General features: G+C 33.4%; 1 protein-coding gene across 5 annotated transcripts in view; it reads right to left on the reverse strand.

Moving 5' to 3' along the window:
- SNX14 (sorting nexin 14) overlaps positions 1 to 18557 on the reverse strand; it is a 118935-nt gene that overhangs the window by 32966 nt on the left and 67412 nt on the right. For all 5 annotated transcript variants that reach the window (XM_081294874.1, XM_081294873.1, XM_081294871.1 and 2 more), the window contains 5 exons: positions 17929 to 18012; positions 16431 to 16531; positions 14634 to 14745; positions 1652 to 1692; positions 1399 to 1518 (listed from right to left, as the gene is read on the reverse strand). In XM_081294874.1, coding sequence (XP_081151000.1) covers positions 1399 to 1518; positions 1652 to 1692; positions 14634 to 14745; positions 16431 to 16531; positions 17929 to 18012 — 458 coding nt within the window. The remainder of the gene's footprint in view (positions 1 to 1398; positions 1519 to 1651; positions 1693 to 14633; positions 14746 to 16430; positions 16532 to 17928; positions 18013 to 18557) is intronic.

An 18557-nucleotide genomic window follows, 5' to 3' on the forward strand; every position in this document is an offset into this window, starting at 1 on the left:
ACTGTGAGACAGAAGACAAATACTACTAAGATGAACTGCACTTGTGTCTGTCTCTTGGAGACAGAGCTACTACTAAGGAAATCAGACTTACTATGAGAGCCACTTACAATGCTTAAGGAAAGGGGAGGAAAATATTAAGGCTTATAACTAAATTTCTCCTCTTGAACATCTTCATTAGAAAATAGTAATAATACAGTAGGTCTGAAAATTTACTTTATAATGATGTTTAGTACAGTTTTTATGTTCCATAAAGATAGATACAAAGGAACAACTAAAGAAAGCAAAATGTACATTGACACAGACAAAGCAAAATCCACAAATGAAGTTAACATGGGCCAAAAGTATTTAGCCACTATATTCTCCAGGTCATTAGAGAGGTTTACCTTCTCTGGTCTTCCCCACCCTTTGGTCCTGTGCTATGTATGCACTTATTACTCAAGAACCTTTAAAACTAAGCAGAGTTTTAAAATGCAGGAGATTAGATCCAATTCCTGTTTTGCTTGAAATTATCTGCAGATAAGAGTAAACCATTATTTAAAAAGATAGTAGAATCCAAGTGAGATAGTATACCTCTATAATCCCAGCTACTCAGGAGGCTGAGGCAGGAGGATCTCAAGTTTGAGGCCCACCTTAGTGACAGCCTATCTCAAAATAAAAAATAAAATGCACCAGGCATGGTGGCACATGTCTGTATTCTCAGAAGCTTGGGAGGCTGAGAAAGGAGGACTGTAAATTCAAAGCCAGCCTCAGCAACAGTGAGGTGCTAAGCAACTCAATGAGACCCTGTCTCTAAATAAAATACAAAATAGAGCTGGGGATGTGGCTCATCGGTTGAGTGCCCCTGGGTTCAATCTCCGGCACCAAAAGAAATAAAAAAATATAATGGCTGGGATATAGATCAGTGGTAGAGCGCTCCTATGTTCAATTCCAAAAAAAGAAAGATAGTAGACTTGGGGGGAAATTTTTTTCATTATTTAAAAAAAAAGCATAAAAGCATAATAACAACAATTTTTTTTTTAGTTTGGATAGTTTTAAACAGTGTATCAGACATCACTGAACACACATAGCTGGAGACTGATCAGAAAATATAGATAAACCAGAAAGTCATGGAAACAAGGGAGACAGTAAATATGAGAGAAAGAGATTAAAAGATAGGGAAAATAGAATGAGAATTAAATCAGTGTTCCAAAAGGAAATAGAGAGGGACTCTTATGGAAAAGGCAATATCTATGGAGATAATAGCTGAGAATTTTCAAAATTGATAAAAGAACTAAGGCTAGTAAAGTAACAACCCCATGATCATCCTTCTGTGTAGCCACACTCCTGTATAGTCCCCTCCCGCATCAATTATGGACTTGGCAACACGACTAAACAGTTCTTTAACACAACATACAATACCTTCTTGTTGTTTTCTGAAGTAGGGCTGAGAATGGTCAGTTCGGGTCTACTTGGTTTAGGTTTTGGAGATTCACAAGAATTAATGAAATTCAAGATGAAAGGTTCCAAATGCTGACCTTTCTGTGGTGACAGATCATTGTCAGAAAATTGAAAAGATTATGACTTTTAGTATCAAATAAACCATTAAAATTCATTAATGTTTACATGTGTTTATGTCTATCATATTATAAATACATAGAAATCAGTTATTCACCTCTTTCATCAGTTTTCCAGGAACAGACTTTATAATTTTCCCTGTAATTAAAAGTAAAGCATTAAATTTTATGAAGGCATAATACACTTTACAACTGCTTAAATGAATATTTCATTAAGTAATTTCAAATAGCAAATAGCCAAGAAAAAAGTAAAACTGTAAAGAGTATTTATGATTGACCATTTCAGATTCAACAAAAATTTATAATAAATATGGTATTCTGAACTATGTACAGATACACTTGGAATTTACTTAAAAATAATCTAAGTGAAGTGGGAGGTGACAGAAGAGATAGGAAAAGCCCAGTGTTGATAACTGCTGAAGTAGAGTGAAGAGTTCATTATACAATTAACTTTTGTGTATATTTGAAAATTTCCATAAAAAAGGTTTTTTCAAAAGATTTTAAATAATGAATATATAATGATCTATAAAGACATATAAAAGCTAGTCAAAAGCCAAAAAAGTTTTAAGATTCGCTACATTTAAACTATTTGAATAGCTCATAATCTAAATTTTCAGATTAAGAAAGTCAGATTAAGAATTTCAACTCAAATTCTGTTTGCCAAATTACTTCTTCAGCTCAATTTAGAAAAAAGTAGGCACGGCAACAGCAGGCAGTAGTTATAATTTTAAAAAATGTAGAAACCTACCCTTTAAAAACCCTCATAGAATGTTTCCAAATTCCTTAAATTATAGGTTTTATTCTACATGTTTCCTTCTTGTACATATTATTATTAAGTCGAATAATTTACTCAATATGATATCAAGTAAAATTTATATCTTTTATACTTGCCTGTCTCCTAGCCTTTCCTGTCTTATAAAACTTCTTCAACTGGATTCTATAAACTCGGTACATCCAAAACACCATTTAATTATCCCCTATGTCAATAAATAACAGTATTCATCCAGTTGTTCAAATAAAAACTTGGATAATCTTTGTTCATTTTTTTCACTTTCAGTGAAACCTAATCAGTAATCAAGTCTTACTCAATTCTATTTTCTAAACATCATATTAATAACTATTATAACATAAAATATCCACACAATTTCCCCTGATAAGATCACACATACCAGATAGTTTAGATCAACTAAATGTGTTAATTTTAAAGGGATTAGATGGAAGCCAAGCACTGACTTGTAGTATTTAATTCATAATTTAGTTCCATATACATAATTAAAATTACATTATATAAAATATATTAAGAAATATTGCTTTTATCTCATTTTAACAGTTTTATTCAAACTTACAGCTTATAATAGTTCAGTCCATTTTGAACTTTACATAAAAGCAATCATGCTGTATTTATTCTTTTGTGCCCTGCTTCTTTTATTCAATGTTGTTTTTAATTTATCCACTTTGCTGCAAGTAGCTTCAAGCTATAGGTATTCAATGTTATAAACCTACCACAGTTCATCTATTTATTCTATTGCTGATGAACGTTTGTACTGTTTCTAGTTTGGATTACTACAAACAATACTGCTATGAACATTTTTAAGCATGGATACAAGAGTCTCTGGAGTAAATAGCTCACACAGAAATTACTGGAGCATTCAGGGTTTGTGTGTGTGTGTGTGTGTGTGTGTGTGTGTGTGTGTGTGTGTGTTTTTCTTTTGTGTGTGTGTGTGTGTGGTGCTGGGGATTGAACCCAGGGCCTTGTGCATGTGAAGCAAGCACTCTACCACCTGAGCTATATCCCAGCCACACCACTCAGTTTTTATAACAAACTATTTTTCCAAGTTTTCCAATTTATATTTCTACTAAGAGGTCTTGTTACTTCATATCTGCACCAACACTTGGTACTTGGCATTATTAGATATTTTTAAATTTAGATCAACATGTTGCTATCTCAATACGGTTTTAATTTGAACTTTCTTGGTTATTAATGAAATAACACACCTTTCCATATATATGTATTGGCTATATAAATTTCACCTTTGGTGGAGCCCCCTTTCTTCCTTCCATTTTTCTACTGCAATGTCTTCTTAATGTATTGTGTAAACTCCTTACATATTCTAGACCCAAGTTCTTTGTTGGTTTTACGTGGTAAAAATAAATTTTTCCATTCTGTAACTGTCTTTTCATCTCCTTGTCATCTTTGTGAACAAATATTCTTGTTTTTAATGAAGTTAATATTATTTGATATTTTCTTTTCTTGGTTAGTGCCTTAAGAAATTTGTTTTGTGGCTGGACATGGTGGTGCACACCTATAATCCCCACAACTGGTAGGACTGAGGCAGGAGAACTTCAAGTTTGAGGCCAGCCTCATGAACTCAGGGAGGTCCTCAGCAACTGAGTAAAACCCTGTCTCAAATTAAAAAGGCTAGGATATGACTCAGAGGTTAAATACCCCTGGATTCAATCCTGGTACCAAAATAAATAAACAAATAAATAAATCTGGTTTGTGAATGTGAACAGTTTATATCCTGGTTTTTGCTTTATTTTGTTTTGTAAACTATGTGCTCATTCTGTCATCTCAGTGCAAAACTGATATTCAGATTACTAATGATAACCTCCTTTCCTTAAAAGTATTTTTATTAAAAAATACAAAAAACTATTTTTGCATTTTGAGTAAATAAGAGATAGCATTAAAATAATCTTTTGTTACTTTAAGGTCATACAGCTATTTATTCTCTTTATATCCATCTAAAATCTTTACAGGTGTCCATATAGAACTTTACTTCACCTAAATTTTCGCTTTTGTTTGATTTGGGTGGCTTTGTTTTCCCCTGTTCAAATGCAGAGTCAGTGTCCCAGAAGCATTTCTTTAAAAAATCAATTCTTTCCCATTCTGAAGAATCACAATCACAAATCAGGAGTTCACAGATGTACAGATTTGTCATGGGGCTCTATGTTCTGTTCCATGGGTCTACTGATTAATACAATATTATAAGTCAAGACAAATAACAGTTCTCCAAACTGATTTATCTAAAGTATGATAGCATGTGTCCTATTCTTGTTCACAGAAATTATAGTGAGCTTCTCAAGGTGTATACACACACACACACACACACACACACAATCATGTCTGATTTTGATTGACAATGAATGCTCTTATACATATCTATTAGATTTATTCCCAGATGCTAATTTTAACAACCTTGACTTTCCTCCTCTAAATTGCTGCCAAATATATATAATTCTGAAACGTAAATCTGACTGCATAACTACTGTTTAAAGCATACCAATGTCTCTTCTTTCCTGCTTATAGGATCAAGTTCAAATTCCTTACCATTACAAATTTAGCCTCACTCTCTTATATGTACCACACTTTCTAGAACCTCCACACATTTCCATTTGACTCCCTCTTCCACGCCTCTTGTGTAAGCCAGTGCCTCCAACAATCTCCTCCTAGTGATTTCTACTAATCTTTCAAGATTCAGACAAAAAATATTACCCAAGAAAGGCTTTCCTGATTCCTTAGGCAGAGCCAGCTGTTCCAGTCGTTCAGGTGGCTCACCAAAGATGAGTTAAATGTAAACACAGATATAATGGGAAAGTATTTAAGGTGGAAGAAAATGGTAAAAACAGGCACTGGAGTACAAGAATATAAGGGTTTCGATTTCATTAAAATGTGAAAAGAAATATTATGAAACAAAACTAGTAAGATATATTAGTTATCAAATCATATAGTGATTTTTCAGAAGTTTAAAGATTAAGGAATTATGATTACCTATGGTAACCAAAGAGAGAACAACCAAAGGTTTTTAGATATAATCATTGCTATAGTTAGGAAGATTAATTTGGTTGTCATATATAAAGATCTTTGCAGAAAGAGGACAAAAATCCAGAAGACTGGTAGGGAAACATACAGTCCAAATAAGAGACGATAAAAACCTGATTTAAATAAATGGAATAAAGAATAAGGAGAAAGACATGAACTTAGTAAAAACTCAAGAGTTAAAATTGATAGAAACGGAGAACTAACTAGGTGTACAGTAATAGCATAAGGGGGACAATCCACGGTAACACTAAGTTTCAAGCATGTCTAAGATGACTGCAGTACCAATAATAGTATTAGGTTTGGGTTCTGAAAAGGGAATAGGAGATTAGGAGGTGATGTCTGAGTAGCTATTAGAAAAGTATAACTAAAAGTCAGACTCCATTTGGAATTTTTTTTTTCAGTGCTGGGGATCAAACCTAGAGCATCAAGTATACTAGGCAAATACTCTACCAATGAGCTACATTCCCAGCTCAATTTTTTTTATATATTTGTATTTTTTGAGTGTACATTTATAGCACATATAACATATTAATAATCAGAAAAAGATAAACTATATGGATTTCCGTTGACCTTTCTGCTATTTAGACAAAAATAATAATTTACCAAATATGATAGCTGCAATTAAATGCTCAAATATTAAATATATAAAAAAATTTTTCTGAAACATTATCTTCAGAAAACACTAATTTCAATCTCTAACAGTCATAATAATATCCCTTTAGCAGACTAGGCTTTGATTATAAATTTTAGATCTGCCATTAAAAAAAACATATAATTTTTTAAAAATATATTTTTAGTTGTTGTTGAACACATGCCTTTATTTTATTTATTTTTATGTGGTGCTGAGTATCAAACCCAGCGCCTCGCACATGCTAGGCAAACGCTCTTCCACTGAGCCACAGCCTCAGCACCCCCCACCCCCAAAAAACCATATTTTTAAAAATACAACAAATGTAAGCTTTCTGACACATCTTCAATTTCCTTTAAAATAGTGCAATTAGGAATAAAACAATCTACAGACTGTAAAATAATTTTGCTAATAAAAAAGTTACTTTCAAATGAGATGAACATTATTACCCTATGAATGGGTATGGTTGCATGAATGGTGTGACTCTAGAGAAATGAAAAGTTGTGCTCCATTTGTGTAAAAAAATAAAATTAAATTAAAAAAATTATTTTGAAACTAAGGGTCAATATTGTATTCATCCTTTAAATTGTCTTCCTAAGTTATTAATGAAAACTCAAGGCAAATTTGAAATCTGAAATTCAAAACAACAATGTTTCCACATAGACTATTCCTTATGTACCTTTCATGTCAGAGTTATCTAGTCAATGACTAATTAAACTTTAAATAAAATTAATGTATAGAGAGGCTGGGGGTATAGCTCACTTGATAGTGTGCTTGCCACGCACACACAAGGCCCTAGATTTGATCCCTAGCACCACACACACATACATACACACACACACACACACACACACACACACACACAGGAAAAAAAATGGATAGACACAAAGGTCCTCTGAGTGCCTGAACAGGACCACCATTATTGGCACCTGCGCAGGACTCCTGGCTGCCTACCCCAGTAGGAATCCCAGCCACTGCCCACCACAGGAATTCCTGCCGCCATTCCCATGTGCACTCCCATCTACCATAGTGGGTAGTCCTCCAGTCACCTCCATCTTGGGACACTGCAACCACAGCAACACTCCTCAACTCACGGTAGCCTGCACCTCAGGACAATGCACTGGGTCCAGAGTTAGCTGCAAGCCACAATACTACACGCCACAGAGCTGGATCTGAACTCTGAACACGCTAATCAAGATCACAGCCTGACCTCACCCCACCCGACATCCCATCACTGAAAGCAGCCGCCTCCATCTTGAGACACATTTGTCACCATCTTTAGTTGGGGAAACTCCCAGCTTGGAACGCAAGCTGGAGCTTAGAAGCAATATCAAGGTACCAAAAGTCCCCAACTCCGTGATCTCCTGGCAGCCGTTAACCAGGCATAGTGCCTGTGGCTATGCTGCCCAGTTCACAAAACCCAGTCCAGAACTGCCCAAGATAAAACGGCTCTCCCTGACAGGTCCACAGCCCCCAGAGCCAGCCCACAAGACCTCCTGAGAGAAAGATTCCTGATTGGGAAGTAGAAAGGGAGGGGATGAGTGAGATACAGTTTAGTGACTAAATTGGAGACCAGGAATTGCAAGGTCTACAGCAGATACAAGCAGGTAAGACCAGGTACCCACATCACTGGAGCATGCCCCAAAGGAGATCCTTGGACTAACCCTTCCACTCTAATAACCTTCACCATCCTGAGTGTGGAGATACCAGCAAACAAGAGACAACCCCACCTATTGGATGAGAAAGGAAGCTGGAAAGATACTGATCCCCAACAAAAACAATCCTTGTATCTTTCTTCGAGATTTTTAATTAATTTATTTATTTTCTCTCTCTCTTTTCTCCTGCCCCCACATCCCCAACATTTGTGAAATGAAGCACTTTTCATGAATTAGGCTACTAAGAACTGGGATGTCTGAATAGTATATTACAGTGGTGTTGTATATCCTATTTTTACATTTTTTACTTTTCTTAATATTTATGTTTGGTTTTTGTACTCTACTGTCTTTCCCAGTTACCTGTCTACTCAAAATCACTTTCTATCTCTTCTCCTGCCTATTAACCAACTACTTTAGATTCTTCTTTCATACTTTCTAAGATCTAGTAATTCTATATCCTAACCTCCTATCCCCTCAACATCTCTACACCTCACACCCCGTTCTTTGTCCACCATCAGAAACTGTAGACCCTTTTGCAAACCTACTGTTTATACTGGAGATAATAATTGAACTTGCCAATTCTGTATATTGTGACAAAACTGTAAACATCTTAATAATAGCTATATGGTTTAAGGCTGTATATTATTTGTTTTGTAATCTGTTCACATCGTCTTCCCCCTTAAAGGAGAGGTACTGGAATCCTACAGGGACACCATAAGCCTATACAGTAAAAACTCGGATCTGCAGTGCTAGAAAGGAAGACACACAGACAACATGAAAAAACAAGGGAAGAAAGTGCCCCCAACAAAACAAGATTCTACATTATTAGAATCCATGGCCAGCCAACAGAAGAAATTAAAGAGATGGAGTTCAAGAAGTACATAATTAAAATGTTCTGTGGGCTGGGGATGTGGCTCAAGCGGTAGCGCGCTCGCCTGGCATGCGTGCGGCCCGGGTTCGATTCTCAGCACCACATGCCAACAAAGATGTTGTGTCTGCCGAGAACTAAAAAAAAATAAATAAATATTTAAAAAAAATGTTCTGTGAATTAAAGGATGATATAAGAGAGTGAGTAAAGGCAACAAAAGATCATTTCAATAAAGAGTTATATAAGCAAATACAGAAAGCAAAAGATTACTTCAATAAGGAGATAAAGTTTCTGGAAAAAAACCCAGAAATTCTCGAAATGAAATAAACAAGAAACCAAATTAAAAGCTCAATAGAAAGCATCACCAACAGATTAGATCACTTGCAAGACAGAACCTCAAACAATGAAGACAAAATATATAATTTTGAAAAGAATGTTGACCACACAGAGAAGATGGTAAGAAACTATGAGCAGAGTATTCAAGAATTATGGGATAACATAAAAAGACCATATTTAAGAATTAGTGGGATAGAGAAAGGCATAGAGTTCTAAACCAAAGGAATGAATAATCTAGTCAATGAAATAATATCAGAAAATTTTCCAAACATAAAGAATACATTGGAAAATCAAATACAAGAGGCTTACAAGGCACCAAATGTACAAAACTACAACAGATCCACACCAAGGCACATTATAATGAAATGCCTAGCATATAGAACAAGAACAGAATTTTAAAAGACACAAAAGAAAGGAATCAGATTACATATAGTGGGAAACCAATTAGGATAGCTGCAGATTTTTGAACCCAGACCCTAAAAGCTAGAAGATCCTGGTACAACGTATACCAAGATCTAAAAGAAAATGGATGCCAACTAAGAAGCTTATGTCCTGCAAAATTAAGCTTTAGATTTGATGGTGAAATAAAAACCTTCCATGATAAACAAAACTTAAAAGAACTTACAATTAGAAAGTCTGCATTAAAGAACATCCTCGGCAAAATATTCCAAGAAAAGGAAATGAAAAACAATGATGAAAATCGGCAAAGGGAGGTATTACATTAAAGGAAATACTAACCAAAGGAGAAACAAAGTCAAGTTAATTACCAAAAAAAAAAAAAAAATATGACGGGGAATACAAATCATGTCTCAATAATAACCTTGAATGTTAATGGCCTAAACTCACCAATCAAAAGATACAGACTGGCAGACTGGATTTTTTTTTTTTTTTTAAAAAAAGGACCCAACAATATGCTGCCTTCAAGAGACTCACCTCATAGGAAAAGGTATCCACAGACTGAAGGTGAAGATTGGGAAAAAACATACCACTCACATGGACTGCAGAAACAAGCAGGGGTTTCCATCCTCATACCAAATAAAGCAGACTTCAACCAAAGTTAATAAAAGGGATACAGAAAGACATTTGATACTGCTTAATGGAACCATACATAAAAAGCCATAACATTTATAAATATATATCCCCCAAACAATGGAGTATCTATGTTCATCAAACCAAACAAACTCTTTTCAAGTTCAGGAGTCCAATAGATCACAACACAATAATTCTGGGTGACTTTAACAGACTTCTTTCACCACTTAGTAAATATCCAAACAAAAGCTGAACAAAGAGGGACTGGGGTGATAGCTCAGCAGTAGAGTGCTTCCCTAGCACATATGAGGCCCTGAGTTCAAGCCTCAGCACCACATCCAAATGAATAAATAGAATAAAGGTATTTTTTTAAAAAAAGCTGAACAAAGAAACTATAGAAGTCAATAACATAATCAATAACTTAGACTTAACAGACATATAGAATATTTCATCCATCAATGAGTAAATACACTTTCTTCTCAGCAGCACATGGATCCTTTTCTAAAATAGACCACATATTTTGTCACAAAGCAACTCTTAGCAAATACAAAAAAAAAAATAGAGATACTACCCTTCATTCTATCAGCTCATAATAGAATGGAATTAGAAATCAATGATAAAATTAAAAAGAGAAGCTACTCCAACAAGTGGAGACTAAATATACTATTGAATGAACAATGGGTTGCAAAAGACATCAAAGAGATGATTAAAAAATTCTTAGAGATAAATAAAAACACAACATATCAAAATCTCTGGGACACTATGAAGGCAGTACTAAGAGGAAAGTTCATTGCATGGAGTTCATTCCTTAAGAAGAAGAAAAAGTCAAAAAATAAATAACCTAACATTACATCTCAAAGCCCAAGAAAAGGAAGAAAAAATTAACACCAAAAGTAGAAGACAGGAAATAACTGAAATAACAAATTGAAAAAAAAAGAAATAATTTAAAAAATTGACAGAACAAAAAGTTGGTTCTTTGAAAAAATAAATAAAACTGATAAACCCTAAGTGATGCTAACAAAGAGGAGAAAGAAAGCTCAAGTTACTAAAATAAGTGATGAAAAAGGAAATATCATGATAAACACTACAGAAATCATTTTGAAAATTTGTACTCCAATAAAATACAAAATATTGAAGGCATCAACAAATTTCTAGAGTCATATGATTTGCCCTCACTGATCAGAATGATATACACAAATAAATAGATCAATTTCAAGCAATGAAATAGAAGATGCCATCAGAAGCCTACCAACCAAGAAAAGCCAAGGACCGGATGGATTTAAACAGCTGAGTTCTACAAAACCTTCCAAGAAGAACTAATACCAATACTTCTCAAAATATTTCAAGAAATAGAAAAAGAGGGAAAACTTCCAAACTCATTCTATGAGGCCAATATCACCCTGATTCCAAAACCAGACAAAGACACATCAAAGAGAGAAAACTTCAGACCAATACCTCTAAATAAACATAGATGCAAAAGTTCTCAATAATTCTGGCAAACTGAATACAAAAACATATCAAAAAGATAGTGCAACATGATCAAGTGGGATTCATCTCAGGGATGCAAGGTTGGTTCAACAATATTCAATAAATATTTCATCACATCAATAGACCTAAAGAATCATATGATCATTTCAATAGATGCAGAAAAAACATTTGACAAAATATAGCACATTTTCATGTTCAAAACACTAGAAAAATTAGGGATAACAGAAACATATCTCAACATTGTAAAAGCTATCTATGCTAAGCCCCAGGCCAACATCATTCTAAATGGAGAAAAATTGAAAATATTCCCGCTAAAAACTGGAACAAGACACGGATGCCCTCTCTCACCACTTCTATTTAACACAGTTCTTGAAACTCCAGCCAGAGCAATTAGACAGACAAAAGAAATTAAAGAGATACAGAAAGGAAAGGGAGAATTCAAATTATCACTATTTGCTAACAATATGATTCTATACCTAGAAGAACCAAAAAATTCCACCAGAAAATTTCTAGAACTAACAAATGAATTTGTCAAAGAAACAGGATACAAAAATCAACACCTATAAATTCAAAGGTATTTCTGTACATCAGTGACAAATCCTTTGAAATAGAAACTAGGAAAACTACGCCATTTACAAGAACCTCAAATTAAACAAACAAACAAACAAAAAACCTTGGAAATCAATTTAACGAAAGAGGTGAAAGACCTCTACAATGAAAATTACAGAACACTGAAGAAATAAATTAAACAAGACCTTAGAAGATGGAAAGATCTCTCTTGTTCTTGAATAGGCAGAATTAATATTGTCAAAATGACCATACTACAAAAAGCGCTATACAAATTTAATGCAATTCCAATCAAAATCCTCATTCCTCATAGAAATAGAAAAAGCAGTCATGAAATTCATCTGAAAAAATAAGAGACCCAGAATAGCTAACGCAATCCTTAGCAAGAAGAGTGAAGTAGCTGTCATCACTGTACCAGACCTTAAACTATACTACAAAGCAACAGTAACAAAAACAGCATGGTATGGGCACCAAAACAGACTGGTAGACCACTGGTACAGATTAGAGGACACAGAGACAAACCCATATAAATACAGTTATCTCATATTAGACAAAGGTGCCAAAAACATATACTGGAGAAAGGATAGCCTCGTCAACAAATGGTGCTGGGAAAACTGGAAATCCATATGCAACAAAATAAAATTAAACCCCTATCTCTCACCATGCACAAAACTCAAATGCAGAAAAAGCATATGACAAAATACAATACCCCTTCATGTTCAAAACACTTCATGTTCCAACAAAGTGGATCAAGGACCTAGAATTAAACCAGAGACCCTGAGCCTAACAGAGGAAAAAGCAGGACCAAATCTTTATCATGTTGGATTAGGCCCTGACTTCCTTATAGTCTCCTATAGTACAAAAAATAAAATCAAGAATCAATAAATGGGATGGATTTAAAGCTTCTTTTCAGCAAAGGCAACAATCAGTGAGATGAATAGAGAGCACACAGAATGGGAACAAATTTTTACCACACACACATCAGATAGAGCACTAATCTGTAGGATATAAAAAGAACTCAAAAATCTTAACACCAAAAAACCCCCAAATAACCCAATCAATAAATGGGCCAAGGAACTGAACAGACATGTCTCAGGATATACAATCAATCAACAAATATATGAAAAAATGTTCAATATCTTTAGCAATTAGAGAAATGCAAATCAAAACTACTCTAAGATTTTTATCTCACTCCAGTCAGAATGGCAACTATTAAGAATACAAACAACAATAAGTGTTGGTGAGGATGTGGGGAGAAAGGCACACTCATACATTGCTGGTGGGACTGCAAATTGGTGCAGCCAATATGGAAAGCAGTATGAAGACTCCTTGGAAAACTGGGAATGGAACCACCATTTGACCCAGCTATGCCACGCCTCAGTTTATACCCAAAGAACTTAAAAACAGCATACTACAGGGACATAGCAACATCAATGTTTATAGCAGCACAATTCATAATAGCTAAACTGTGGAACTAATCAAAATAATAAATAAAATGTGGTATATACACAATGGAATATTACTCAGCATTAAAAGAGAATAAAATCATGGCATTTGCAGGTAAATGGATGGAGTTGGAGAATATAATGCTAAATGAAGTAAGCCAATCCCCAAAAACCAAATGTCAAACGTTTTATCTGATATGAGGATGCTGATCCATAATGGGGATGGGGATGGGGAATATGGGAGGAATGGAGGAAGTTTAGATAGAGCAAAGGGGAGGGAAGGGAAAGGAGGGGGCACAGGAGTAGGAAAGACGGTGGAATGAGATGGACATCATTACCCTCAAGTACATGAATGGTGTGACTCTACTTTGTGTACAATCAGAGACATGAAAAATTGTGTTCTATATGTGTATTATGAATGGAAATGCATTCTGCTGTCATATATAATAAATTATAATAAATTTAAAAAAATTAATGGATAGAAGTTCTATATAATAAGACTTGCTAGAATTCATTAAGATTAATAAATTTAACTTACTTATACAACACTTATCTGAATTACTACTACAAGTTACCCACAGAAAATTAGGCTTTAAGGAATATTAATAATGCTTTAAAATACATAATAAGGAAAGACATGATACAATTTAAAAGATAAAGGAAAAAGCCACCAAGTCTTAAACTATGTAAAATGTCAAGAGATTGTCTTTTTCAAGATATTTCATGAAAAGTTTCAAATACCACAGCCATTCACTGAAAATATACTAAAGACACATTCATATACGCTGAAAGTAGCATCTCAACTTTTCATAAAGTCATGTGTCACTTAACAAAACAGGTGCATTCTGAGAAATGTGTTGGTAGGTGATTTGCTGTTGTTGAACATCACAGAGTGCTCTTCCACAAACTAAGACAGCTATAAAGTCAATAGACAATATCATCTTACAGGACCAACATCATATGTGCAGCCTATCACTGAGTAAAACATTGTTATACAGCATATGACTTCATTTAAACTTAGAAAACAAAGGCAAAAATACATCGGCTAATAAAAATTTTTGTGATGAAACATATAGTTAGAAAAGACTGTTTCAATACTAACTACAGATTAAAGTCCTGATCAGAAATTCAAGAAATTAAAGACAATGAAATTCACAGGTCATACCATATAAACTAATTTGCAAAATTAATCTAAAAATGTTGATTCTTTTCTTTGCAGTTTATGTTTCTTTCACCTGACTTACCTAGATTTACATCTGGTAGTATCTTATCGAGAAATTGTGTTTCCCCACCATTAGGGGAGAGAAAGTCTGCCAGAAGTTGACTATTGCTCAGTTCCGGATGCTGCAGAAGTTTCTTAAATAAGCAAAATGAACAAAAAAGAAAAAAAAAAGGAAAAGACCAGATGAGAAATCTAGAAGGGCATCAAAGGTGTATTGAAACGATTTTTAAAATACAAAAAAACAACTTTAAAATCACTAAAAGCAATTTTATATTCAAATAATAACAAAATAACTGTATTTATAGAGGGAATAGTATAGCAGAGTAGATAAGATCTCAGCCCTATTGTCAGACACATAACAGACTCTTCTATTTGCTATCTAGATGACCCTAGAAAAGTTCCTATGTTGTCCAAGAGTCAAGCTTCCTTAATTGTAAAATGGGAATAACAAGATGACTTACTTTATATTCTTGTTACATAAAGTATTTAACACAGTATCTGATACACAAGAAGTAAGATTAAACATTAGTTAATATTATTTCTCAGATTCTCAACTATACAGTGAATGCTACAATTTCACACAACTTCCTTGGTAATTAAAAGAAGTCAGCATAAAGGGTTTTCAAGAAAACTATATGTGGAAATATGAAAAAAAAACTTGGAAATCTGTAGTATGTTCTTGCAACACTATTTTCTATCAAGATAAACTGACTTTCTAAAGCCAGAAATAACCCAGTCTTACCTAATATTCAGTTTTGCAACTATAAAACAGCTACAAAACTTCATGAGCAGAAATCTACATAAACAAAATACCAATACAGCAAACTCTTAACTTCAGATCTTTCTACCAGAAAATATTTCTTCTAGAATGAGGCACTTAAATGGTTCAAATAATGGAAAAACACATTCTGCTGTATCCAAACATCCTTGCAACAATTAATAGCTATTTCATATTTCACTATTAACACAACCAAAAAATTATACAGAAAATACTTTGAGTTGAAAGAAGTTAAAATACAAGAAATAAAATGAAAATAATATACCATTGAAAACTTTTTACTTAAAAATATTTTCTTTTGGTTAGAAGGTAAGACAATTTAACTAATCTAGTACTTAAGAAAAATGATAAATGATATCCCATGCCCATATAACAGACACCTTTTTTAAACCAATAAAAATAGCCTCTCCTTGGTTTTATGATCTGGATTTAAGAAACATGACAATTAATTTTGGAGAACCAGATATCTCAAAATCAAAAACTTTTAAGTTAACCATACCACCCACTAAAATAATATCCCAAGTACACTACCATACAATATACACACACAAGAAAAAAGGGATTAAATTCCAAGTAGTGAATGGCAGAGGAAATTGAATAAACATGTATAAGCTGCAAAAACAAAGGGACTAAGGAATAAAAAATTATAAAATTCAGAAAGCACTACACACAAAATCAAACAGAATATATAATAAAAAATCTACTCAGTATACTCTTTTAAAACAAAATTTTTTCTTTCTATTTTTAAACTTTCCATACCATGTTTTAATTAGTTTAAAACTTAAGATTTCTCCTCTTGAAGAAAATATCTGGTATTTAATTGGTCATCCATTTAAAAAAATCAATTAAAAAAAAGTATATACTCTTGGCAAAAATTCATTTTAGAATCCACATGGAAAAAAATTTTAAATAAAGGAATTTTTTAACTTTACATGGACAGGTATTTGTTGAACAAAGCATGTATGTACAAGAAAAAAGAGACAATTAGAGAATGTTATGATTAGCAATGTCTTAAGTTAAATAATACAGTTGGTGCTATACCTGGAGATATTCCTGAAACTCTTCTCTCTTTGACTTTAAGAATTCATAATTTTTGGGGCCAATGATCCTCTTTGATGGAAGCTGCGCATCAGGAAATGTGCCTGAAATTTGTACATATTAAAGTTCTTATTCTGTTCTACTATTATTTAAAAAATTAAATTAAAAAAGTTTACTAGGGCAAATTAGATCCACAACATTGCCTTGCAGAGGTGTGACACTGTCTTTTAAATAATCTTCACATAATCAGAAAATTTCAAGTCAGAAGTCTAGACCAAAGAACTTGAGTCTATGGATATTTGAATATCACTTTCTAGTAACCACCACTTTTCACTGACAATGAATTTTTAGTCTATACTGGTAAAAGTAACCATGAGATTATTTGGAAATTGGTAGAATTCTAGTAGACAAAATCTCACAAAAGAAATCTCTCTCATGGGGAAAAACAAACGGGGCATTTTGCCAATGTTGCATAAGCTTAAAAACAAGATTTAAAAGCCATGGATGCGCTTTCTTATATAGAGACAACCTGAGAAATTTAAGTAAGGAAAAGTAACAATTATGTTGGGAATCCAGCCAGTTTTGAATGATTCAGAAGCTTAAAGTACAGAAATTAATGACCTTCTCACAGTCTTAAACAAAAAAGAAAAGTTCTCAGAGAAAGAACAGACAAGAATGAGAGAAAACAGAAAGCCATTTGAAGACAGGAACAAACTCAAAATCTGGGCAAAAACTATGGGGTGGGACTTTGTATTCTTTATATTCCTATGATAATCACCTAACCATGGGCTTTGTTCCTCTAGGAGGATTAAAAAAAGTCCCTTGCCCTTCTCAATTCAGAACCAATCTGAATTAGGATATGTATCAAGGCACACTTCCCAAAGATTTTCTAAAATAAAAAAAAAAAAAAAAGTTTAAGAACACAAACTCAACAAGCCATGTACAAAATGAAATATTGAAATATTGAAATATTCTTAAATATATCCTAATATTAACTGAAATAAATAGGTAAGGGTAAGGCCAAAAAGGAAAAATGCTTTTCCAACTGATCTAACCTTAAAAGGGGAGAAAAAAAAAAACCATAAACTTTGTTTCCTCATCTAAATTTAAGAGATAAATCAGAACATTTCTCAGAATTCATAGCAAACATGTTTACTAGGAAGATGGTAGTAAAAAGGAAAGTAACCCTGAAATTCTCTGCCACATCAAGAGAAACAAAACAAAAATATTGGATAGAGGATCTTTTCTGAAGTATGAAGAACAATAATATTTTTTAAAATTTAATTTTGTTATTAAAAATGTAGTCAATGTGCATTGCAAAAAAATGTAAATAAACAAAGAAAGATAAAAACAGTACATTCCTATTGCAAATAAAAGTGTATACAACTGTTACTATTTCTTTGGCATCAATGCTTAAAATAAATTTAAAAAAATAATCTGGTATAACAGCTTTTAAGAAAGCTAATGCTATAAAGTTTTACATAAAAAAAGATCAACCAACCATGAAATTCTGTTAGCTTTGATTCAAGTACATAGAATTCAAGGTATCTTCTGTAGACAGACCAATGTTCAGGCTCATGCCCAACTGTAAAATGAATATATACCAAATTACAAATAATATTATAACCTACTACTAAAAGGATGCAGAATTTAAAACATTAAAAACATAAGACATTATTTCATGGTCTTTTTTTTTAATATTTTATTTTTTAGTTTTTGACGGACACAACATCTTTGTATGTGGTGCTGAGGATCGAACCCGGGCCGCACGTATACCAGGCGAGTGCGCTGCTGCTTGAGCCACATCCCCAGCCCCTCATGGTCTTAATAATTTATTATCTTGTGCACTGTATTAATATATTTAATCCTGTATTTTAATTACACAAGTACTTAGAAGATACTGATAAATTTTATCTATGCAGTTATCTCAAACAAATATACTTTTTCTACAATAGAATCACAGAGCTGGTAGAAACTTTAAAAAATTATGCAATTATTTTTCAGGGGTGTACTGAGGATTGAATTCAGGGGCACTCAACCACTGAGCCACATCCCCAGATCTATTTTGTATTTTATTTAGAGACAGAGTCTCACTGAGTTGCCTAGTACCTCATCATTGCTGAGGCTGGC

Source organism: Spermophilus citellus, assembly GCF_964194105.1.
Source record: "Spermophilus citellus genome assembly, chromosome: 5".
Taxonomy (NCBI): domain Eukaryota; kingdom Metazoa; phylum Chordata; class Mammalia; order Rodentia; family Sciuridae; genus Spermophilus; species Spermophilus citellus.